Source organism: Sus scrofa, chromosome 6 (genome assembly GCF_000003025.6).
Source record: "Sus scrofa isolate TJ Tabasco breed Duroc chromosome 6, Sscrofa11.1, whole genome shotgun sequence".
NCBI lineage: Eukaryota > Metazoa > Chordata > Mammalia > Artiodactyla > Suidae > Sus > Sus scrofa.
The window spans coordinates 80954637-80978863 of NC_010448.4; the positions used below are offsets into that span (position 1 = coordinate 80954637).

Consider the following 24227-nt stretch of genomic DNA (forward strand, 5'->3'; position numbering starts at 1 on the left):
AACTTAACTTGCATGTTTTCTTGTTACCAATTTTAGGTTGATTACTAAGTTTTGAATCCCATTTCCCAGTTGATGCCCAGCGTATTAAATATCAGGAGATGCTTGCCTTAGATAAGCTTTTTCCTTTTCACTTTTACCATTAATTCAGCAGTAGAATTGCAGATACCATTTACTTTGGGGCTGAATAAAGCTGTAGCAGAAGGATTTGTGTCAGATGACTGATGGTATCTCTATGCAGAGGCACAGCAGGCATTAGGAGTGTGGTCTTGGAGCTTGATGATCTCCTTTGCAATCTGTCCTCTTCTTCCACAATAGTGAGCCAGACCTGGTACCTCAGTCACTCATAGTCGAAGAGCTTTGGACATTCAACTCTGAACTTAATTGGTGCTGTAAAACACTTGCTCTTTGAGAAAATTAAGATGCTGTTTTGTTCTTATTAATAGCCATGAATTTCACTTTTCTCTTTCTACTCTCTTCTGAAATTGTCATCTTTGAGGGAAAGCAGATACCTTGAGCTTCTTATTTTTTCATCTTGCCCTTATTCTGGAAAGTGCTTGGGTGTGATGACATAGTCTGTGTTCTCTAGGACTTTTCCAGCGTGTTGTCTGCATGTCAGCCCAGCTTATCTCAGTGCATGGCAGCTCCAGGGCACCTTGTGCTCCACATGACTTCACCTAGCACCACTGTGAATCCTGTGACTGTTAACAGAGGCAGAGTCCCAGCTTTGAGGGCAGAATTGTGAGAACAGGAAAATATTTGGGCCAAAACATTTCATATCTCATTCAGTGGAATTGACCACTTCATAGAAAAGACAGTTCAAATTCATTGTCCTCAGAAGTTTCCCCTTTGAGATACATATTTTGACCTTTTAAGCTTTAGAGCATTTGTGTTTTCATGGATGGTTATGTTTAGTTTTGTAAGGACCAACTCTGCCATACTTCGAATTTTCAGGTTCCTAAAGAGAAGGATGAAATGGTAGAGCAAGAGTTCAACCGGTTGCTGGAAGCTACATCTTACCTTAGTCATCAGCTCGACTTCAATGTCCTCAATAATAAGCCTGTGTCCCTTGGCCAGGCATTGGAAGTGGTCATTCAGTAAGTATTTTGATACTGCTTATCGTATTTTGAATTCCATTTATAGGTTTGATATTTGATGTTAAGTTTTTCGTCATCTTATTTGAGCTACTTTTCACTTATTTTCATGTGAAATAGTTAAATCCAGAAGTAAAGCCATTTAAAATAATTACGTGATTCTTAAGGTCCTGTCAGTTGTAAAATTCACATCTTTTATGGTACCAAATTAACTGTATTTAACTCAGTTTAGAAAATAATCTGCTACCAGCCAACTTTCTTATTCCAAAGTGTCAGAAATTTTGGGGGGAGTTCCCGTTGTGGCACAGTGATTAACGAATCCGACTGGGAACCATGAGGTTTCGGGTTCATTCCCTGGCCTTACTTAGTGGGTTAAGGATCCGGCGTTGCCGTGAGCTGTGGTGTAGGTCGCAGACAAGGCTTGGATCCCGAGTTGCTGTGGCTCTGGCGTAGGCCGGTGGCTACAGCTCTAATTAGACCCTTAGCCTGGGAACCTCCATATGCTATGGGAGGTGGCCCTAGAAAAAGGCAAAAAGACAAAAAAAAAAAAAAAAAAATTAGAAATTTTTGTGAGTCTTGAGGCCATCAAATGTTTTTGATGGGTGCCTCTCTTATGCAACAAGGTTGGCTGTGTGGCCAGGGCATACGTATTGGCTTTTCAGGTTACAAGAAAAGCATGTCAAAGATGAGCAGATTGAACACTGGAAGAAGATAGTGAAAACTCAGGAGGAACTGAAAGAACTTCTTAACAAGGTGAAATTATTTATTTTTTTCATAACTAAAGATGTATCGGGGGAGAAGGACTTTAATTTAGAAATATTAAAAGCATTTCTGATTTTTTTTTTTCCTCTCTGGGAGAGAAAGTCCACACAACTCATTATCATTAAGAAAATAATGAAAAAAAGAAAAATGGAGTTCCCATCGTGGTGCAGTGGTTAACAAATCCGACTAGGAACCATGAGGTTGTGGGTTCAATCCCTGCCCTTGCTCAGTGGGTTACAGATCTGGTGTTGCCATGAGCTATGGTATAGGTTGCAGATGCGGCTCAGATCCCGTGTTGCTGTGGCTCTGGTGTAGGCCGGTGGCTACAGCTCCAATTGGACCCCCAGCCTGGGAACCTCCATATGCCGAGGGAGTGGCCCAAGAAATGGCACCAAAAAAAAAAAAAAAAGAAAGAAAGAAAATAATGACTAGCAAAAGACACTATTTTCCCTGTCTTTCAGTAAGGCATTATTAGTAAATTGTTGCTGGAGGAAATCTATCTTTCTCGTGTCAGGTTGCCTTTGTTGCAGAGCTGGCCTGCTGTCCTCTGCTGGAGTCTAGGATGAGGTGGAGATCAGCTGTGCTGGAGTCAAGTTCCCACTGATGTAGGCTACGTGTCAGGAGTTCCCCTCATGGCTCAGCAGATTAAGAAACCAACTAGAATCCATGAAGATACGGGTTTAGTTCCTGGCCTCGCTCACAGGGTTAAGGATCCGGCACTGCCATGAGCTATGGTGTAGGTCACAGACGTGGCTCGGATCTGGTGTGGCGGTGCATCTGGCAGCTGCAACTCTGATTCAACCCCTAGCCCAGGAACTTCCATTGCGGCCCTAAAACGAAAAACAAAAGCAAGCAGCATGTTAGCAGCCAGGAGCATAACTCATTGCCATAATTATTTCACTTGCGGTGCCAACATGGAGATATTCCCCAAAGGGTACATCCCCCATTTGAGAGCCCTTGTTTACCCCACCTTTCAGAGCTCCAGCTCCAGACTGAGACTGTTTGTTTCTCATCCTGCCTGCTGCAAACTTGGGGGCTTTATAAGGCAAAGTCTGGTATCTTGCAACTGGACTCTTGCCTCACCCTCTCACTGTGCCTCATTTCTTCCTCTTGTCACATGAAGAGGTCTCTGGCACACTTTCTTTGTAGATTGGTACCAATGAAATGAGAAGAGTGGCTAGAGAACAACAGCCAACTGATGGGGAGTGCCAGTCTCAAGCTTTCACCCTAGTCTTGTGTGGCACCATCAGAAACTTGAAAAAAACTAACACTGGGAATGGTTCCTTAAGGTTCTTTGTGTGACAATTTGACCTTTTACATATTTAAAAAACAGAATTTATGACCATTTGTTTTTCCTGGTAGTTAAATTAGTTTATAGTTAATTGTATATTTTTATTAATGCAACAATCCTAGTTTCTCCCATTTGATTTGGAAGATAGCCAATCCTACTTAACTGATAATGACGTGGTACTTCTTTGTTGAGCCATACAGGATTTTTTTTTTCCTGTTTTAAAATGTCTTGATTTGGCAGTTCCAACTGTGGCACAATGGGATCTGTGGCATCTCTGGAGCACTGGGACATAGGTTTTGACTGCCAGCCTGGCACATTGGTTTAAGAATCCAGCATTGCCACAGCTGCTGCATAGGTTGCAACTGTGGCTTGGATCTGATCCCTGGCCTAGGAACTCCATATACCACAGGATGGCCAAAAAAGAAAAAAAAAAGTCCTAATTTGGAAGAGGTATTTAAAAATTCCTTGGACCTTGCGCTGTAACCCTGTTTTGGTATAACAGCAGTTAGGGGAGGAGCCAAAGCACATGCTTTTGGCAATGAATGATATCATCATCTGGAATGGTAAACTTGTGTTTTTCCCTCTTAGATGGTAAATTTAAAAGAGAAAATTAAAGAACTCCATCAGCAATACAAAGAAGCATCTGAAGTCAAGCCACCCAGAGATATCACTGCTGAGTTCTTAGTGAAAAGCAAACACAGGGATCTGACTGCCCTGTGCAAGGTGTGGTAAACATACGTGCCTTGTTGATTTTACTTGGAATCCTAAGAAACAGTGTAGATCCAGAAAGCATCAAAATAGAAAGAGCCACTAGCCAATCAGGGCTGCCTGTAGTAAGGAGAAGAGGGTTGGTACACAGGAGCTATGGGAATGTGATAGGTAGGTTTTGTCTGCTTTTTCTGTGGAATTCCTACCTTGTTTTTACAGTGTCATCCTTTAGCTTATCTACATCTCATTTTAGCCCTCATTTAGCCCTTATCTACATCTAAACCATAGTGTATCCCTGATGGTTTAGAGTAATGATGATGAACATGGACTTCAGAGTCATTTCAATGAAATCCCTAACTTGGTATCTCCTCGCCACGCGGACTCCTTAATCACCTCATCTGTGACATGGTACTAATCCTGCGTCACTTGTAGGGAGTCTATCTAAAGTGCTTATTCCATCCTGGGGACCACACAGGAGGTAGTAGTCACTATTCTTGTTTCATGTGTACTGTGTAGCAGAGTAGATTGTTTCTTTATTTCCTCCTGTACCCACACCCTCTCCACAGTCTTCATTCTAGGCTAACATCATAACCTGCCTCCAAGAACAGCCATCCCTGAGCCCTGACTCAGCCTTAAACTGGGTCATACTTGTAGATTAACCTGAACAGGGTGTGGTCTAGGCCTTACACTCTGTGGTGTAGGTAACTAAGTGGTTAGGTCTCTGACCCATCAAGATCAACCTGGGTCTCCTAATTTTACAGGAGTATGATGAATTAGCTGAAACACAAGGAAAACTAGAAGAAAAACTTCAAGAATTGGAAGCCAATCCCCCAAGGTAAGGAAAACATGAACGCTCAGAGAAAGCTTTCACTGTTAATGTCTGTTTGATACAGAAGGAAAATTACAAAGCACCCTGTGCTTTTATTTATGTTCAGTGAATGGACTGTAAATTGTTTAATGAATGAAATATATTTGTGCACATAGAGCTACTCATCAAGTTCCTTAATCCTCTGCTCTTATGTTTTAATGTGTAAAAGTGTCTTAGATACTTAAATATATTGTTTTCGAAAATATAGCCTTTTCCATAATATCTGATATTTGAAGGAAAATTGCCTTTGAGTGGGGTAGAGGGTGGTATTGCTTTAAATTCTCATAATTCTGGGGGCTAGGAAAATATCATACTTTATTTCCTTTAGATTTTTGACAGTGAAGCTTTATGTGTTGACAATGTGCTACCTATTCTCGCTTTAAAAAAAAAAAAAAAAAAAGCCCATGCTTTATTTGAAAACAAAAAATTTTAAAGCAGATAAGTTTTTATAGTGCAAGGTAACATTATAAAGCATACTTGTTTTTTGTTCAAATTACAGTCAGGTCTTTGCTTTAGGTAGTGAAATTGGCACTTCTCTAGGCACCAGGAATAAAGGGCTTAATAAGAGATAAGGTCCTGCTTTTTGACTTAGAACTTCTTCCCATAAGGCAAAGTCCCACTGAGATCGTCCATATCAGCCCATTGAAAGTAGTAGTAATGCCCTTTAAAATAACCTTGTGCTCTTTGATTCTTACTTTGCAGTGATGTATATCTCTCATCAAGAGACAGACAAATACTTGACTGGCATTTTGCAAATCTTGAATTTGCTAATGCCACACCTCTCTCTACACTCTCCCTTAAACACTGGGATCAGGTAAAATTCCTTTATCATTTGTTTTGTTGCACATGTCTTTGAGAAGGCTCCTGAGAGAAACTATTTGCCATGTTTGTTTTAAACAGCTTTACCGAGATATTTTATTTGTTATTATTTATTTATTTTTGCTTTTCAGGACCACACCTGTGCCATGTAGAGGTTCCCAGGCTAGGGGTCAAATTAGAGCTGCAGCTGCCAGCCACGGCCACAGCAAGGCAGGATCTGAGCTGTATCTGCAACCTACACCAACAGCTCATAACAACGCTGGATACTTAACCCACTGAGCAAGGCCAGGAATCGAACCTGCATCCTCATTGATACTCTTCAGGCTCATTACTGCTGAGCCACAATGGGAATGCCTTTTTTTTTTATTTTTTATGGCCACACCTGTGGCATATGGAATTTCCTAGGCCAGGATTGAATCCAAGCTCTACCTGCGACCCGTGCCACAGCAGAGCAACGTGGGATCCTTTAACCCACTGCACCAGGCCAGGGATTGAACCTGTGCCTCTGCAGTGACTTGAGCTGCTGCAGTTGATTCTTAACCCACTGTGCCACAGCAGGAACTCTAGGCTAATAATTTATATACAATAAAAGTCACCTAATATAAAACTTACCTATTTTAAGTGAGCAGTTTGATGTTTTGCCAAACCTATATAGCTATGAACCACCACCACAATTAAGACATAAAACATTTCTGTCGTCCTGAAAAGTTTTCTTTTGCCCCTTTGCAGTTAGTCTGCAGCCCTCCTGTTCCTGGCCCTGCACAGTCACTGATTTGCTGTCACTATAGTTTTGTTTCTCCTAGAATTACATATGCATTGAACCATAGAGTACATGGCCTTTTGTGTGTCTTTTTTCACTTGGAGAGTCATCGTTGTGTATGACAGTAGTTTGTTCCTTTTTATTGCTTAGTAATACTCATATCCATTGTGTAGATATGCCACAGTACAGTGATGGATATTTAGGTTGTTTCTAGTTTTTGGCTGTAAATGATTTCAGCTACTATGAATGTTCATGTCTTTCTCTTGGGTAAATAGCTAGAAGTAAAATTGTTTACTCTGTGGGAAGTAGAATTTTTTTTTCCTTTTTAGGGCTGCACCTTCGTCATATGGAGGTTCTACGGGTCCAGTCGGAACTATAGCTGCCAGCCTACGCCACAGCTGCAGCAACTCCAGATCCGAGCCTCATCTGGGACCTGCATCACAGCTCGGAGCAGCACTGGATCCTTAACCCACTCAGCGAGGCCAGGGATCGAACCTAAATCCTCATGGATGCTGGTCTGACGTTTCTGTGGAGCCATGACAGGAACTCCTAGATTTTTTATTTTATAGGAAACTTCAGACTTTTCCAAATCAGGGCATTCCCTAGCAGAATATGCAAGTTCCAGTTGCTCCACATCCTCACCAGCACTTGGTGTTGCTGGTTTATTCTTAACCATTTTAATGGTTGAATAGTAGTTTTTCACTATGGTTTTAATTTGGATTTCTGTGATGACTGGTAATGTGAAGCACCTTTTCATGTGTTTATTGGCCATTCACATGTCAGTTCTTTGGTGAAAAATCTGTTCAGATCTTTTGCCTGTTTAAAAAATCTAGTTGTTGGAGTTCCCATCATGGCTCAGTGGTTAATGAACCCAACTAGCAACCATGAGGACTACCAGCCACGGCCACAGCAAGGCAGGATCCGAGCTGTATCTGCAACCTACACCAACAGCTCATAACAACGCTGGATACTTAACCCACTGAGCAAGGCCAGGAATCGAACCTGCATCCTCATTGATACTCTTCAGGCTCATTACTGCTGAGCCACAATGGGAATGCCTTTTTTTTTTTTTTTTTTTTTTTTTTTTTAATGGCCACACCTGTGGCATATGGCTGTGGTGTAGGTCAGCGGCTGCAGCTCCGATTCCACCCCTAGCTTAGGAACCTCCATATGCTGTGAGTGCGGCCTTAAAGACAAAAAAAATCTAGTTGTCTATACTCTTGCAAGAGCGCATTATGTTCTTTAAATTCTGGATACAGTTCCTTTGTTGGATTTATGTTTTGAAAATAGTTTCTTTCATTCTACAGCTTGCCTTTTCATTTTCTAAATGGTATCTTTCTTTTTTTTCCTTTCTACGGACACACCTGCAGCATATGGAACTTCCTGGGCTAGGGGTTGAATCAGAGCTGCAGCTGTCAGCCTATGCTACAGCCACAGCAACAATGAATCCGAGCTGCATCTGCGACCTACACCCCAGCCTATAACAATGCCGGATCCTTAACCCACTGAACAAGGCCAGGGATCGAACCCGCATCCTCACGGACACTGCGTTGGGTTCTTAACCTGATGAGTCACAAATGGTATCTTTCAAAGAGCAAAAGTTTTTAATTTTATGAAGTCCTATTTATCAACTCTTTCTTTTAGGTTTGTGTTTTTTGTATCTTGAGAATTCTTTGTCTAAACCAGAATTGCAGAGACTTTCTCCTGTTTCCTTCCTGAAGTTTTATGGACTTAGCTTTTATGTTAGGTCTGTGATCCATTTTGGGTTAATTTTTATGTATAAGGAGAAGTGAGGAGTTCCCATCGTGGTGCAATGGTTAACGAATCCAACTAGGAACCATGAGGTTGTGGGTTCGATCCCTGGCCTTGCTCAGTGGGTTAAGGATCCTGCGTTGCCGTGATCTGTGGTGTAGGTCGCAGACGCAGCTTGGATCTGGCATTGCTTTGGCTATGGTGTAGACCAGTGGCTACAGCTTCGATTCGACCCCTAGCCTGGGAACCTCCATATGCTGCGGATGCGGCCCTAGAAAAGACCAAAAAAAAAGGAGAGGTGAAGGTGAGGTTCAAGTTTTTCGATTTGGTTATCTAACATTCTAGCACCATCTTTTTTCTTCATTTGTTTTGTCACCTTTGTTGAAGATCAGTTGACCACGTGTGAGTCTGTTTATGGTTATTCTCCTCTGTTTAGTATCTGTCTATCCAATGCCATTATCACGCTATCTTAATTACTGTTGCTTTACAGTACATCTGGAAATCAGGTGGTATGAGTTGTCTACCCTTGTTCTTTTTTGGAAGTGTTTTAGCTATTTTAGATCTTCTGTAAAATTTTAAAATCAGCTTAAAATTTCTATAAAAAATACCTTTTGGAATTGTCATCTTAGCAGTAGTGAGTCTTCTAATCCTTGAATATGGTATAGTCTCCATTTATTTAGGTTTTCTTTAATTTATCTCAGCAATATTTTATAATTCTCAGTGTGCCAGTCTTTTTTTTTTTTTTTTTTTTTGCCTTTTCTAGGGCCGCTCCCACGGCGTATGGGGGTTCCCAGGCTAGGGGTCTAATCAGAGCTGTAGCTGCCGGCCTACGCCAGAGCCACACCAACACTGGATCCTTAACCCACTGAGCAAGGCCAGGGATCGAACCCTCAACTTCATGGTTCCTAGTCGGATTTGTTAACCACTGAGGCATGACGGGAACTCCTCAGTGTACCAGTCTTAGCACATCTGTTGTTAAATTATTCTTAAGTATTTTCAGTGTGATTTACCCTTGCCCTGATGAGAAGTCACGGGATATTTTAGATGTTGAATGGACCAGTCTCTAAATCTGAGACTTTAGTCTGAGACTTTGGCCAGGTTTAAGATTGTGTAGAAGTAAACACCATATTATTATATTTTACTTACATAGTTTATTTATTTATTTATTTATTTATTTATTTATTTATTTATTTTTGCTTTTTAGGGCCATACTCGCAGCATATGGAGATTCCCAGGCTAGGGGTCAAATCGGAGCTACAGCTGCCAGCCACAGCCACAGCAATGCAGGATCCAGGCCACATCTGCGACCTACACCACAGCTCACAGCAACACCGGATCCTTAAACCACTGAGTGAGGCCAGGGATTGAACTCGCAACCTTGTGGTTCCTAGTTGGATTCATTTCTGCTGCTCCACAACGGGAACTCCACATAGTTTCATTATACATTTTCCTAGTAAAATTATTTTGAGTTCTTCATCTTTAAAGTATGTCCTGGTATTCTTTAGCATTTGAATTATGGCAAAGATTGGACTTTTTAATCGTACAAATCTTGCAGAATTTCCAATTTCTTTATGGTTTTTTGTGTAAATACTAAATCATTCCTGTCCTAGTCACTGATTTATCATTTGAAGTTTCAGTATATATTTGTTTGTAATTGTATTAAATTTTAAATGTAGGTGATGTGAACTGATTCATATGAACTGATTCTCAGTAGTGAGAATTCTGCTGCCAGCTCATTATTTTTCTCTAATTCCTAAAAATTGTGGTATGTTTTCCCCAGGAATTTCGTGAAATTAGAAATGCCGGCTAGCCTTCAAAAGTTTTTCTATGTGGCAATTTTCCAGTAAATTCGAAGATACAAAATCATTTTGGGAATTCTTCGAGGCCAAATCTTGACCTTTTTACTCTATTGATTATCTTGGACAAGTCTTATAATCTTAGATTGCCATGGCCTAGTTTGACTAACTTTAGTTTTGGAGGTCTTCCTCAACCTTTTTTGTTTGGCCACACCCGTGGCACATAGAAGTTCCAGGGCCAGGTATCAAACTCGTGCCATAGCAGTGACCCAAGCTGTCCAGTTATGCTATAGGCCATAGAGGAAGTTCTCTCTCTCTCTTTTTTTACTTTGGTTGCACCATGGCATATGGACGTTCCCAGGCCAGGGATAAAATCCGAGCCACAGCCACAGCTGTGGCAATGCTGGGTCCTTAACCCACTGCACCACAGTGGGAACTCTTCTTCCTCATCTTTAAAACATACAAGTTTAAGGCATAAAAACTGATTGTGCTGTTAGGTGAAAGAAAATGTAATTAGGATGGTGATTCTGATAGCCTATCAAATCTGTAATGCCTGCAAAAGTCAAACAAACTTTTATGATATCTAATTATGTGAATTTACTGAATCAGCTTCCTTCCCTTTCCTGCCCAATATGGGTAGTCTGGACTTGGTGGTATAGGGCCGTGATGATAAAAAGTCTATCTCAGGAAAAAAAGAAACTGCCCTGATCTCACTGCCCAGAGATGGCCAGTAGGAACATTTTGGCGTTTTTTTCCTTTTCCCTTCAGCTTCCTGAAGTAGCTGAAGTTGAAAACTGATTGTTCTTTAATTTCTGCCTTAGAATATTGACTGTTTACACAGCTATTGTTTTTTCAGTGTTATATGGAACTCAGTATAAACGGCTTGAATTAAGAAAGTGTGAAAATGTGTCCTTTCCTGTCCTCTAGGATGATGACTTTGAGTTTACTGGCAGCCACTTGACAGTGAGGAATGGCTACTCATGTGTGCCTGTGGCTTTAGCAGAAGGCCTGGACATTAAGCTGAATACAGCAGTTCGGCAAGTTCGCTACACCGCTTCAGGTACGTCTTTACTGGTAAGATAAATCTCTTACTCTGAAACATAGTACTGACTTTAGTCTGACCTACAGAAAAAAAATTAGATATATTTCCCAATAGAATGTATTATAAACTGTGATTCCTAAATTTCAAAATTTCTATTTACAAAAGTATTGAGCCTGTAGAGCCTTTGGAGCTTCTAACCCCATCATAGTATAGAACATTGAGGCAATTTTTAGAATCCCCAATTTGTGCTTGAATTAGTTTGGTACTGTAATAACAAATTATAATAATGCAGCTAATTTTGCTAAGTATATTCTTAAATACCAGGATCTGGGCCCCTAAGCTCCCGTAGGACTCACCCCTTGTATTTCACCATCTGTATCTTGGTTTTTGGATTTATTCTGGCTTTTCCTATTCAGGTGGGCCAACTGCTTAGGCCAATGTCTCGTTTGGGGAGCAGTCATGCTAATAGGGCAGCGGCAGGGAGTTCATTGCTCAGTAATGCTGCTTTCAGGGTACATTTTGTGTGGAGTGCACAGAACCCATCATCCACCTGTCTTCGGAATGAACAGTCTTGAACTCCTTATGATAGCTAGTCACCTCCCTTTCTAAGGGCCCTCATGGCAAGTTGGAGATGTGGTCACCAATCTTGCCCCCTATGGCCCCTTTTCTAGAATTGCTGAGATCTCCACAGATAATTTTTTTTAACAACCAGTGAAAGTTTTCATTTAATGTTCTCTTCAGAGGTAGCTTCTAGCTGATGGTGTTGAAATCTGCAGCCTTTAAATAGACATTTGCAGGCAAGTGGAAAACAGTGAAACTAGCTTTTGTGTCATTTTCCCTAGTTCTGCAGCCACAGGAAATGGATATGTATGGATCTCCCACACTTATTCTGAGCTGTTTATGTATTGATATGTAGAGGCATTCATTGAACAAAATTGAACACAAATGAGGGACTATTACATTAACCTATTTTCAGAACTGTTTCTGTGGGTAGCTTTGAACTCATTCACATCCTGGCAGGCCAAGCATCACAGTGCATGTTCTCAGGAATAGCATGCTCTGTGGTGTTAGGGCCGCATTGCTTAGATCTGCACCAGTCTTCTGGTATCATTCTTCTCTTGGTCCTTAGTGAGCACCTAACCACAGTGGAGTGGTATTGGATTTTTATTTACTCTTAATTTTGGTCTAAATTTAACTTAACTTTGGTAAATGATAAGATCATATTTTTAGCCCCAAAGGTCACCAGTGTGTCAGTCAGGAAGGTGGCATAGATTGGTGGTAAAGATCAAGGACTCTGAGGTTGGCTGTGGGTTTGAATCCTGGCACTTGTTACCTGTATGGCCTTAGATGAGTTACTTCAGCTCTGCCTCAGTTTTCCTCTATTAAAAAGTGAGTGGAACTGACTTCATAGACTTGTAGTAAGAAGTAACAAGTAGCATGTAGATTCTGCTGTGCACTAGAAACTCAGTACCTTTGCAGTATCGTCCTAATCACCAATAAAGTCTTTTCCCTCTGACCTCTATAGGATGTGAAGTGATAGCTGTGAATACCCGTTCCACAAGCCAAACTTTTATTTATAAATGCGATGCAGTTCTTTGTACCCTTCCCTTGGGTGTGCTGAAGCAACAGCCACCAGCTGTCCAGTTTGTGCCACCTCTTCCTGAGTGGAAAACATCTGCAGTCCAAAGGATGGGATTTGGCAACCTTAACAAGGTAACTTGCCCTGGGCATCTCTGCCTAGCCACTGGGTAAATACTAGGCTTAGTGCCTCCAACTCAGCAAAGGGAGAGGTTTGTGTGTTTGCATATTTTGCTGTGCTCTCAATTCTGTGTTATCACGGTTGGGCCTGCCAGTTCACTCACTTTAGTGCCTAATTATATATATAAAGTATCCATGAGGCCTGTCTTCTGGGGTCACTTTGCAAAGCCAAGCCTACCAAAAGAGAGCTCTAAATGTCTTCCTGAGTTGTACATTTATAATAGGGATTTCTAGGCTTATATCGAGAGTAATTAGAAGAAACTTATTTAATAAGGTCTGAGGAAGAACTTCCTGTTGGGGCACGGCTATGCTTAAAGCCATGGTCTCTGAACGCTGTCGGCAGCTCATGTGCTCCTTTTTCATGACAGGTTGTGTTGTGTTTTGACCGGGTATTCTGGGATCCAAGTGTCAATTTGTTCGGGCATGTAGGCAGTACGACTGCCAGCAGGGGTGAGCTGTTCCTGTTCTGGAACCTCTATAAAGGTAACTGCTTTCTAGTTCTTTTTTCACATCCTTATAAGAATAGAGAATTAGGAGTATTACACCTGCCTTCAAGGGGCTCACAACCTAGTGCCGGTACAGTAAGGACGTAGACAGCCCAGTACAGGGCAGGAAGTAGAGTGACAGAGTGAAGGCTCAGGGCACTGCAGAGGAGAACATAAGAAGAAATTAACTCAGCCGTGCAGGACAGGCCCAGGGAAGCTTCCTGGAAGGGGAGCTTTTATTTCTCATTTTCAGGCTTTTGTATCTGAATTACTGCTAAATCTTTGCGCACTTCTTTTAGAATGTACCTATCAAACTGCTTCCTCCTGTTTTAGATTCTTCTGCACTTGAGTTGCTCTTATTTTTTATTTTTATTATTTTGTGGTCTTTTCGCCTTTTTCTAGGGTCGCTCCCGCGGCATATGGAGGTTCCCAGGCTAGGGGTCTAATTGGAGCTGTAGCCACCGGCCTACACCAGAGCTACAGCAATGCGGGATCCAAGCTGCGTCTGTGACCTACACCACAGCTCAGGGCAACACCGGATCCTTAACCCACTGAGCAAAGCCAGGGACCGAACCCGCAACCTCATGGTTCCTAGTCGGATTTGTTAACCACCGAGCCACGACGGGAACTCCTTGAGTTGCTCTTAATTTTATAGAGCTTTAAAAAAAAAAAAGTATATTTAGACCCTCCCTCATTCCATGAAAAGATATGAGACATTCTGTGCAGCAGTATCAGGAGGCCTGGCCTTGACAGTGCATTCACATCAGTTAACCTCTTTGACTCTCACCCTAGTTTTTTCCATCACTCTTCACTGCCTGACACTGAAACATCCTTCACATGGCCAGGGCCACTGACTCCACAGAGGAGCCATTTGTTCACCGAGCACATTGTTTCCAGCAACAGCTGAATGCTCCTTACCTTTCCTGATCTAGGCCATCAGGTCCTGTCAGAGCCAGCCTCACTGTCTCTCAGACCTGTGTCCTCATTTCCCACTGCCCACCTCCGAGTCCTAGCCACTCATACCTCCTACCTTTTCAGTCGCCAGTAGCCACTGAGTGCTGTTCCTGCTTCTGTCATTTGATGGCTTTTCATTATCATGACTTCACAAAGGCCCAGTAATCTACTTCAGCTTCCTCATTGTCCATCCCCTCCCCTGCCTCCTGGAATCCTAAAATGCACCATGCTGTCTTCTACTTTGAGGGCTCAGTGTTTGTTGTACTGTGGCCTGGCCTGGGCCGCTTTTATTTTTCTCCTCCTTTTCCTCTCCAACGTGGCCTACTCTTCTGAGCCTTCAGGTCTTGACCTAAATGTCACTGCTTCAAAGAAGTCTTCCAGGACACACGTACTCCCAACTGCCTCAAATCTAAATTCTGTCCTTGTGTCTTTATTCTGTATCTTGTGTTTTTCTTCATAGCTTTTATCACAGTTTGTAATTATATATCTCTATGATTATGTATTTGTTGACCTTATATCCCCAGCATCTAGTTCTGGGCCTATCACATAAGCCTGTTTCAGAGAGTCAGGAAATGGGTGAGTAGAGATGATGATGAGTATGGAAGTACCTGGGGTAATAGCTGAAAGAGAGCAGCCCTGGTCATGGAGATGTCTGAGAATTCTGTGCCTAAATATTAGGGACATTTGTGAGCAAGGTCTGAAGTTATGTCCTCAGGACTTCTGTATTTTGCCAGGTGATAAGCAGTGAAGTACCTGAGTCACACTTCACTCACTATGCTTTGCCAGCTCTTTTAGGGATAGGATTCCAATTTCAGAAACTTGTCTCTAGCATGAGTGGTGCATGTCTGTCTGTTGGTCATCAAATTTCAAACAGCCGAGAATAACATGGGACCTGATAAGGAGGTACTTGAGAAAAGCCTGTAGGAAAACCCTGGAATTGTCCTTTCTTTCTTTAGCTCCAATACTATTGGCACTAGTGGCAGGAGAAGCTGCTGGAATCATGGAAAACATAAGTGATGATGTGATTGTTGGCCGATGCCTGGCCATTCTCAAAGGGATTTTTGGTAGCAGTGCAGTGCCCCAGGTAAGTGGGGGCGGGGATCTGGGGTGCAAACATATATGCAAGTTGCACCATAGATTCTTGGTCAGAATAGTTTCAGCCAGAATGGAGGCGTGTGTGGAGTGTCTACATTAACACTAATGTTTGCAGAGTTCACACCCTAAGTATGCAGTTGAGAAAAGCCCCTAGTACATGGGCTGGGGGATTGAGATTATTCGCTGCATTTCTTTGTGTTGTGTTTTGTCTCTCCTTGTGGAATCATCTCCCCCCTGCCCCCAAAATTCCCCCAGCCGCCTTTTAGACAGAGTGGCCAGGCTCCCTTAGGGAAATCTTAAGAGAATCTCTTGATATTTTTTTCTATTATTCTTTAGGCCCACAGAAACACTTACACCCTTATGATTCCTTTGAGAGAAGGCATATTAATGCTTCATGTGAATTTTAAAAGGGAATAAAGGTGAAGTCCTAGGTAGATCTCTGGATTCATAGATGAGAAGGCATGACTGTTTTCTAAAGCAGCAGCATTCATCACTTAGCTAACTCTGTCGCCTCTTTCTCTCACTTGTATCCCCACCCATCACACCTGTTTCCCCGTTTCCAAAATGATTTGTCCTCGGTGTCCAGTAATAACTTCCACTCATGGTTTTTCCCTTAGCCCAAGGAAACTGTGGTATCTCGCTGGCGAGCTGATCCCTGGGCCCGGGGCTCCTATTCTTATGTAGCTGCAGGATCATCTGGGAATGACTATGACTTAATGGCTCAGCCAATCACTCCTGGCCCCTCAATTCCAGGCGCCCCACAGGTGAGAAACTGGTAAATTATACATGGGGCTTATTTGGCAACAGGCCAGTATCCCAGAATCTCAGGTAAAAATGGTGCCACTGATTATTTTAGATTTGAGGAAGTCTGTCCTTGGACTCTTTCAGATAACCAAGAGCAGAGGGAAAGAGAGGAACAAATATTATGTCTGATTTGTCACATAATTGGCTTTGGACTCTGTCAGTCTAGTCAGTCTGTTCAGAACAGAAGAGTCCAGAGTATAAACCAGTTGCTTTTTCCGTATTGTGATTTTTGTTCCTAAAAAACAAAAACAAATCCGTTTTTAATTGTGACTCATTTTGTACCGACTCACAGGATTGTTGAAGTATCCCAATTACTTAGGGGCCTCTAGGACATGCTCCTGAAAAATAACCTGGGGTCCTTATGAATAGTTAGGGTTTCTCAGGACCCTCTGGTAAGGCCTGCTGTGAGCCAAGTGTTCCTGAGTAAGAACAAATGCTGTGTTCTTTATGGTTCAGAGTAGTCAGGAACACCCCTGCCGTTGGCCCAGTAGGTACTACATGAGGCAAAGGAAGCTCTAGAACTGAGCATCCTCCAGATAAACAAGCACAGATGCAGTTAAGTATCACCCTAGAACTAACACCTCATTTCTACTTCTGTCAGCTCTAGGAGACTTTTTGGTAGAATGACAGACCAGTAATGGGATGGGGTAGGGGAGTGTGTTGAGCCACCAACAGGATTTGGCAGTTTAGATACAAGAATAAAGGCTTATCTGCAGCTTGCTGATTTTTCTCAAATTTTTTTTCCCAAAATAGCCTATTCCACGACTCTTCTTTGCTGGAGAGCATACAATCCGTAACTACCCAGCAACAGTCCATGGCGCTTTGCTGAGTGGGCTTCGAGAAGCAGGAAGGATTGCAGACCAGTTCTTGGGGGCCATGTACACTCTGCCTCGCCAGGCCACACCAAGCGTCCCTGCACAGCAGTCCCCAAGCATGTGAGACAGATGTGTTCTGCGGAAAGAAGCCAATGTGTCTTTTGCTGCATAAGCAAAGCTCTTCTAGCAATATCAGACTCTGCTGAGACTCACCCTGGCATCTGGACTCTGGATCAGCTACTGGAGCTCATGATGGTCAGGTAGCCAAGGAGCTCGCCTCCTTTGAGTGACTTAGAACTAGGGAGGCACTTGTCCATTAGCGTGGGAGTCTGTGTCCCTTATTAGGACTTGAGGCAAGTAAGTGCTCTGAGAGGACATCTTAGTTCCTTGTGTGTGGTGGTTTTTTTATATTTTGAGAATAAAACTTCTTAGAAAATTAGTCCTATCTTTTTCGTTTCCCCTTAGGGTTAGTTAACACCTTTGAAAATGCCAGTTTATCCATGTTTAAATAAGGAGGATGTTTATTTACATAAAGGAGAAAAATGCTTTGGTTGGGTCAGGGTTGAGGGTGGTTCCCATGGAAGCAAAGGGATTCGTGGTCTGTGGGGCGACCCTGTGCCAAGGGTATAAAGCTGAAGGTCAAGTATATGGATATTAGGAATTGTCAAGGTAAAACACAAGACTTGACACAAAGTTTGGGTGGGCCTCTGGCAGACCATTCTGGCTCTATTCCTCCAGATTCCCTCCATGGGTATATTGCTAACTTCCCACTTCCGTCCAAAGTATTGGTATAAAAGTTTAAGGAGCCTAGATGGTATATTAATTCCCCACTGCTGCTATATAACAAGTTACAGTAGCAAACTGAGGGAAGATTCCATTTCCTTCTTCAGCTTCTAGTGCCTTGGCTTGTGGTCCCAGATGTTTTCCTCCATCTTAAAAGCACATTACTCCATAGTCTCTGCTTCCACCATCATCTTCTCTTGTTCTGTAGTCAGATCTTTTGTCTCCCTTTTATAAGGTCACTTATGATTTCACTTCAGGCCCATCCAGATCATCCTTCCCATCTCAAAATCCTGCAGTCCTTTCGTTGCCACGTAAGGTTAAAACAATTTTTACAATAAGGAGGGACCAGTGCCTCTTCCTTCCAGAGGCTTCTAACATTGTGTTACTGTAAGTGAATATACATAATCTGCTTCTGGAAAGTGGATTTTACTCCTGTGAGTCTATTCTTACCTAACATTAGTTTAAATCAGGTTTTATTCTTACTAAGATTTAAAGAGCATTACATTGGTAGTCTGACTGGAAAATGAAGATGGACAGGGCTTTTTTCCTAGCCTGGGGATGAGGGACAGCCATGGGAAAAATCAGAATCAGAGCAAGTGGTATAACTGATATAAAGATGAGATTAGCATGTAGTGAAAAGTTTAGTGGCTTTGGAGAGGTAGTAAAGCTAGTATTTGGCAAATCCTAGCTTTACCATTAATATTGTTACCTCAGGAGGATTAATCTGAGCCCAGTGGTAAAGAGTTTTTGTTTTTTAAATAAATGGCATATAGGCAGCTTGAGCGATGGAGATGATTGGTTTTTTGTGTGAGGATAATTCTAAAAATAAAATGTAGCAGTGAAACAGCTGCTATATAGATGATTCTAACTCCAGTTATACAGTCCAAGGAATGTCGTTTCCCAAGCCTCAGCTATGTTTCCAGTCTTTATGGCATCAGTATTTTCAATAACATACAGTGAAATAGTAGTACTCCCTGCACCAGTGCATAGCAACAGTTGTACAGAGAAATGACATCAACAAAAACAGCATCACTGACTCACACTCACACATGGAAACTAGGGAGCTTTATTGGTTACATATTGTGCTGCAGAGCCAACAGACAGCATTAGAGCCAGAGGATACATGCAGACAGGCAGCTTCAACTATACACATGCACCCAAGGAGCCCTGAGTCACTGCTCATGGCTTCACCCTGGTTTCCAGCGACAAGGTCTGGCCTCGTTGGTCCCATGCTTGGAGCAGGAATGTAGGAGAAGCTGCTGCACCTAGACTCCAAGGGGCAGGGTGAGACCAGAGCACCTGCCTGAGCAAGTAGGTGTGGACCAACAGATACTGATGTCCCCTAGCAAGGACGCCTATAATGTAATAACAACAGTTTATTTGAGGACTACTTCCCTAGCCCTCCCAATCTTTAAAATACAAAAAAAAAAAAAAATAGACTTTATTCTCTTAAAAATACATTCCATTCAGTACATGTTCTGAGCTGTGAAGCAGCAGGAAGGTAGGGCCCCTTTCCTATGATCTTGGTTGTGAGGCTTTGAGGAGAACCCTATTCCCCACCCTGGGGTATTTGAAAGGTAATCCCTAAAAGCAGCTCTTCCAAAGCAGTTTTGTCAGAGTAACAATATCAAAAAAACAAACAAAAAAAACCCCCACCAATGAAGGCGGCTGGGGACCCAGAGACCAAGTCCCTTTTCCTTTACTGGGAAGTGGTAGCACTTGACACTAACCCACTAAACATAAAGAACTAAAACTGCCCCAGGATGACAAGTCCAAGATCAATACAGGCCCTCCCATACCCCATGAGAGGGGGATGAGTTATGTGCAAGTTTGCCTGTGGCTGAGGTTGAGTCCTTGGCCCCACTGCAATCCCTTTAACGCACCCTATAACTGCTTTGTTGCCACACAAAAGCAAAAACAGCCATAGTTTCTTTGTCCACCATCCCTGCAGCTTTTTCTGGTTGCTTCTAGTATCAGAGTGGTGATAGACAGGCGGCAACATGTGGAGACCAGCTCCTAGCATTTAGCCAACTTTATTACTTCCTCCAACCAAGCAGCTCTGGAATGCCAGTCTCCAGCCTTATTAGGAACCCTCCCTCAACCATACACCTGCCGGTGAAATTCAGAGTTAAGCCCAGCTGCAGAAGAGGCTGATCATAAAAGTGGGTTTGTTGGCTGGGACAGTGAGAATTATTTGGCTTGATCAGACAACTATTCAACTACCATGTCTCCCATTTGGAAGTTTCCTCCAGGACTCCTGATGGTGAGGCCTGGGTCCCAACGGACACACCTAGGTTGCTTTTCAGAAACGAGCCTTCCAACTTTGGAATGAGAGCCACCCTTGCCAGCCATTTGAAGTCCAGCGGAACTGAGCCTTTAGCCTATACTTGCTATTATAAATGGTATTTTCTGCAATGCTGAGGACATTTAAAAATAAAAACCTGTTCTATAGTGGCTAAGCAAACAAGATATCCTGAAATAACTGTTATAATCAAACCCTATTGCACTCAGATTTTTAAGATGGCAGCCCCAGCAAGAGGGCACCACAGCTGTCCCTCTTCCACAGAGCATTTTGGGTGGTGGCAGATGTTGGTGCTGCTGAACTGTGGAAAGATCCAGACTTTGGCACCAGGAACTACAGCACCAGAATCCAGGGCACCAGTACCCAAAGACCAGAATTATTGGCGAGATCTTTGTAGGCATGATTTGGTGCCCTTTTGTTTCTACCAGCAAGGAGCCACAGACCTAATTTCCTATAGCCTCAGATGACTGCCACAGAGATCTGTTTCCTTTGGACACTGAGGGTTGCCAACCAGTGAAGTGTGGCAGGGGGGCTGCAAGTGAGAGGTTGCAGCCTTGAGCTAGTTTCCGGCCGGAGACCCAGGAAAAGCAGCAGGAAGAGATTTTGAAAACAGCATCTTAAGTTCAGCATCTGAGGCAGCAACATGGAGAAAAGGCAAGCCACATAACAAATACCATTAGCTTGGCAAAACTCCAGAAAATGGAAGTATGAACAAAACACTCCTGTCAAAGTCAAACAGGTGCTCCCCCAGGCCTTCTCCAGGATGGCCAGATCTGATGCAGACGGGTGGGGCGAACGCTGGTTCCTACCCTGAGTGGAGGCAGAGAAAACTCAAGAAGCACTGCAGCAGGAGATACAGCAACCTGTGTTTCAGAGAGCACGTGGCTTGCTATGTGGCGCTGGGCAAGGTTGGTGTTGAAAGGGGAGGCAGGGACCATCTAAACTAACCCTTTTGTTACACAGACTGGAAAAATGGGGCTGGGGGAATTTTTCTGAACTCATCCTCATGACTTTAATTCCTGAGGAACTGGAAAAAAGGCCCAGAAAAATAATCACAGGCAGTGGGGAGGACACACACAGACCCATTTGGACAACGCCTTCCAAGAGTGAGACTCACCCCCCACAGGAGGGTAGAAACAGAAAAATCTTGGATGCCAGATTTAGGACCCTTAGAGACTATCCATTTCAAAGAACTCATTTTATAGATAGCAAAACTGAGCCCCCAAGACAACACTGACCTGCCCAAGGTCACATAACAAAGGAGTACAAGGTTATAAAAAAAATTCCGCTTTCCAGACTTCTAGTCTAATGTTCTTTCACTATGAAGGAACAGTGTCAGCTTCATAAAGGTAGCTTTCAAAAGGGGATTCCCTTCTTTAAACTTGAGAATGCTGTAGAAAAAGTAGTGCCAAGAATGTATGGTTCTTTCCTCGTGTGATTGGTATGATATAAGGAAACAAATCAATTTGTATTTACGTGGCTCCCTGAAAGGTTTACTGCATCTTGAACTGTATAAATCTGGGGCCCTTAATGGGCATGTGTTACCTTTCCTCCAAGGAAGTCATCACAAGGATAGTCGGTTTGCAGAAATCACGGGCCCACGTCTGTAGGAACGCATCGGCTTGGTAAAGTGCGATACCTCCTCCATGGGGGATGAAGAGGAGGAACAAAGTCCGTGCCTTTCATGAACGACTGCTTTGTGGAGTGACTAAAGGGAAATCGCTTCTCCTGTCCACTTTCCCCCCGTGCTGGCGCTTCCTAGAAGGCAGAGTGTGCTGGGTCAGGCCCAGTTTAGTCTGGAAATATTCCAAAGGAGGACATGACCAAGTCAGCCTGAGGTCTCCAGCCACAGGAGAGGAACAGGCAAGGCCAGCAGCATTATTGGTGCTCAGAGAAGGAGATGCATGAGGCTTGTGTACTTCCAGGTACCTCTGGAAGGTGAGCAAAGAGCTGGGGTTGGGGGGAGAGGTGGTGTCATTCCATCAGGTGGGTACCCATGTGTTCTGCCCTCAGAAAACAATGGTCAGCCAAGGGGCCAAGTCAAAAAACTCTGACCTAAAGGGTATTTCCATAAACCCTTAGACGCAGCACAGACCTCTTTTGCTGTAAAAGACTGAGGAACTCCACAGGGGAAGGAACGGAAGCCCCCTAGATGGAGCTGATGGCTGGTGGGTGTGTAGGCCCTTAGGGCAAACAAGCGGTGACCTGGATGCAGTGTGGAGACCTAAGAAACTGGAACATTAACCACACAGAAGGGGGTTGCCCTATGACGCAGAACCCACAAAGGAGCAAAGAAGAGATTTAGCTGCTGTTAAGTGGTGTGGATACAAGGAGTTTCTCTAGCTTTCCTCATTTTGGGGCCAGGGTGGCCCATCCTACCTAGGGGGTGGGGACAAGGAGAAGACTCATGCATCAGGGAAGGCTGGAACCGGGTGACTACGTCCAGCTTGTAGTTTCTGATCCCCTCTGGCCTACTGGCAAAAAATGACTTGAGCCACAGCCTGGCTCTCTGCGACAGTCTCCCAGCCAAGGCCTGGTGTCTAGCCTGGTTAAGTGGCCTTGGATCCTTCATAGAGCAGGAAGATGGGATGGAAGAGCTGAGAAGCATGAGCAGAGGAGGCAGCAGACCTCACCCCACTGGCTCAGTTTTCCTCAGCACAGGGTCTGCTTGGCCGTAACCGTTCCTCACCCCGGGCTCGCCCAGGCTCTGGAAGCCCCTGCTTCGCAGACAGTTCAGATCGTTCAAGGGAGTTGTGCAGTCGTCTGTAGACACCAAGTGTGCAGTCGTCACCTTCCTCCTATGCCAATAAGTGACAAAAGTCAGCAGCGAAGGACAATATAGTAAGTAATAAGACACCCTCGCTCCCCACCCCAACGGTTCTCTCCAACCTGACAGAGGGAAATGGAGTGCAGACAGACCACAGCAGAGCTACAAAGATACGCTCAGGCCTGGGGACAGGCCAATATAAAACTTTCAACTACCAACTCCAAGTTGCTGGGAGCTCCTAAGGTAGGGGGAGGCTCACAACTGAACAGGTCCTCTAACGGGCAGACAGGGCCTGCAACGGGCACTGCAGTGGTGCCCTAAGTGGAGGCCAGCAGCCCTTGGAGTGCTGCACATGCAGGCTGCGTGCTTCTCAGGCTAAGAGCCATCTGCTTGGTGGAGAGGCAGGGAAGTATGCTAAACAGGAAGCTGGACAGCCTTAGCCTATTTCCCACCTACAAACTGCATGCCTTTCCTACTATATCCCATACGTGCCCTTCATCCTGTATTTCTCAGAGAGCCAAAGCTTCAGCAGCCTAAACATCCAACTTTCTCTCCATTCCTCTTCAACCAGAATTCTGCCTTTTTTTTTTTTTTTTTTTTTTTTTTGGTCTTTTTGTCATTTCTTAAGCTGCTCCCGCGGCATATGGAGGTTCCCGGGCTAGGGGTCGAATTGGAGCTGTAGCCACCAGCCTACGTCAGAGCCACAGCAACGCTGGATCCGAGCCACGTTTGCAACCTACACCACAGCTCGAGGCAACACCGGATCGTCAACCCACTGAGCAAGGGCGGGGACCGAACCCACAACCTCATGGTTCCTAGTCGGATTCGTTAACCACTGCGCCACGACGGGAACTCCAGAATTCTGGCTTTTTAATGTCCTTGTTGATCTTCCCAAACTAATGCAGATCATGAATACCAGTATGAGTTACAAAATCAGGTTGGCAGGGTAAAAGTGCACTGGATTCAGAGATAGGAATCTTGGGTTCAGGGCTTATTAGCTCATCCAGTAACTCACCTGGGTGGCCTTGGGTAAGGAACTCTGTGTCTCTGACCCTCAGTTTCTGCATCTAAAAAACAAATAATATCCTCCCACACCCCAGGGCTGCTGGAGAGACTGAATGCGATGGTAAGGAAGTGTTTTGTCCAGGGTTAAGTACCTGTAAAGACTCATAGGGCTTTTCAACTTAACGCACAGTCACCTTTTAAAAAGAAAGGAACAATATCTACATCAAAATTGTCTTCATCACTTGAGCCACAATTATAAGACACTCCCCGGGGATTCCCTTTCATATGTTGTTCCAGCACTATGATCCTCAACAAAGCCAGTGAACCAGCCCTGCCCACAGACTGATGATATAATGGGCTAGACAGGTGTCTGTGACACAAAAAGTGATGCTCAGACATAAAGTGTATCAGAGTAGTCCTGTTAGCATGTAGGGGCTGAAGAGAGCTGGGGCTTACACCGGGACTAGGAAATATCTGCTGTCTAAACCAAGGCAGCCAAAGAACTCATTTTCCTTGGTTCCATCTCTGCTCTATAGAAAGGGCACCAAGCTTCCTCCTTTCACCCAGAGC

General features: G+C 43.6%; 2 protein-coding genes across 11 annotated transcripts in view; one reads left to right on the forward strand and one right to left on the reverse strand.

Annotated features, from left to right (window-relative positions):
- KDM1A (lysine demethylase 1A) overlaps positions 1–17239 on the forward strand; it is a 68469-nt gene extending 51230 nt beyond the window's left edge. For 3 of the 4 annotated variants that reach the window (XM_021093198.1, XM_021093199.1, XM_021093200.1), the window contains 11 exons: positions 952–1094; positions 1754–1844; positions 3733–3867; positions 4614–4687; positions 5423–5534; positions 10775–10907; positions 12415–12602; positions 13016–13130; positions 15043–15170; positions 15799–15945; positions 16739–17239. In XM_021093198.1, the coding sequence (XP_020948857.1) occupies positions 952–1094; positions 1754–1844; positions 3733–3867; positions 4614–4687; positions 5423–5534; positions 10775–10907; positions 12415–12602; positions 13016–13130; positions 15043–15170; positions 15799–15945; positions 16739–16924 (1452 nt within the window). In that variant the 3' untranslated portion in view covers positions 16925–17239. 4 annotated transcript variants of the gene reach the window in all.
- LUZP1 (leucine zipper protein 1) overlaps positions 18627–24227 on the reverse strand; it is a 138944-nt gene continuing 133343 nt past the window's right edge. For all 7 annotated transcript variants that reach the window (XM_021095506.1, XM_021095509.1, XM_021095508.1 and 4 more), the window contains one exon: positions 18627–22683. In XM_021095506.1, the coding sequence (XP_020951165.1) occupies positions 22528–22683 (156 nt within the window). In that variant the 3' untranslated portion in view covers positions 18627–22527. The remainder of the gene's footprint in view (positions 22684–24227) is intronic.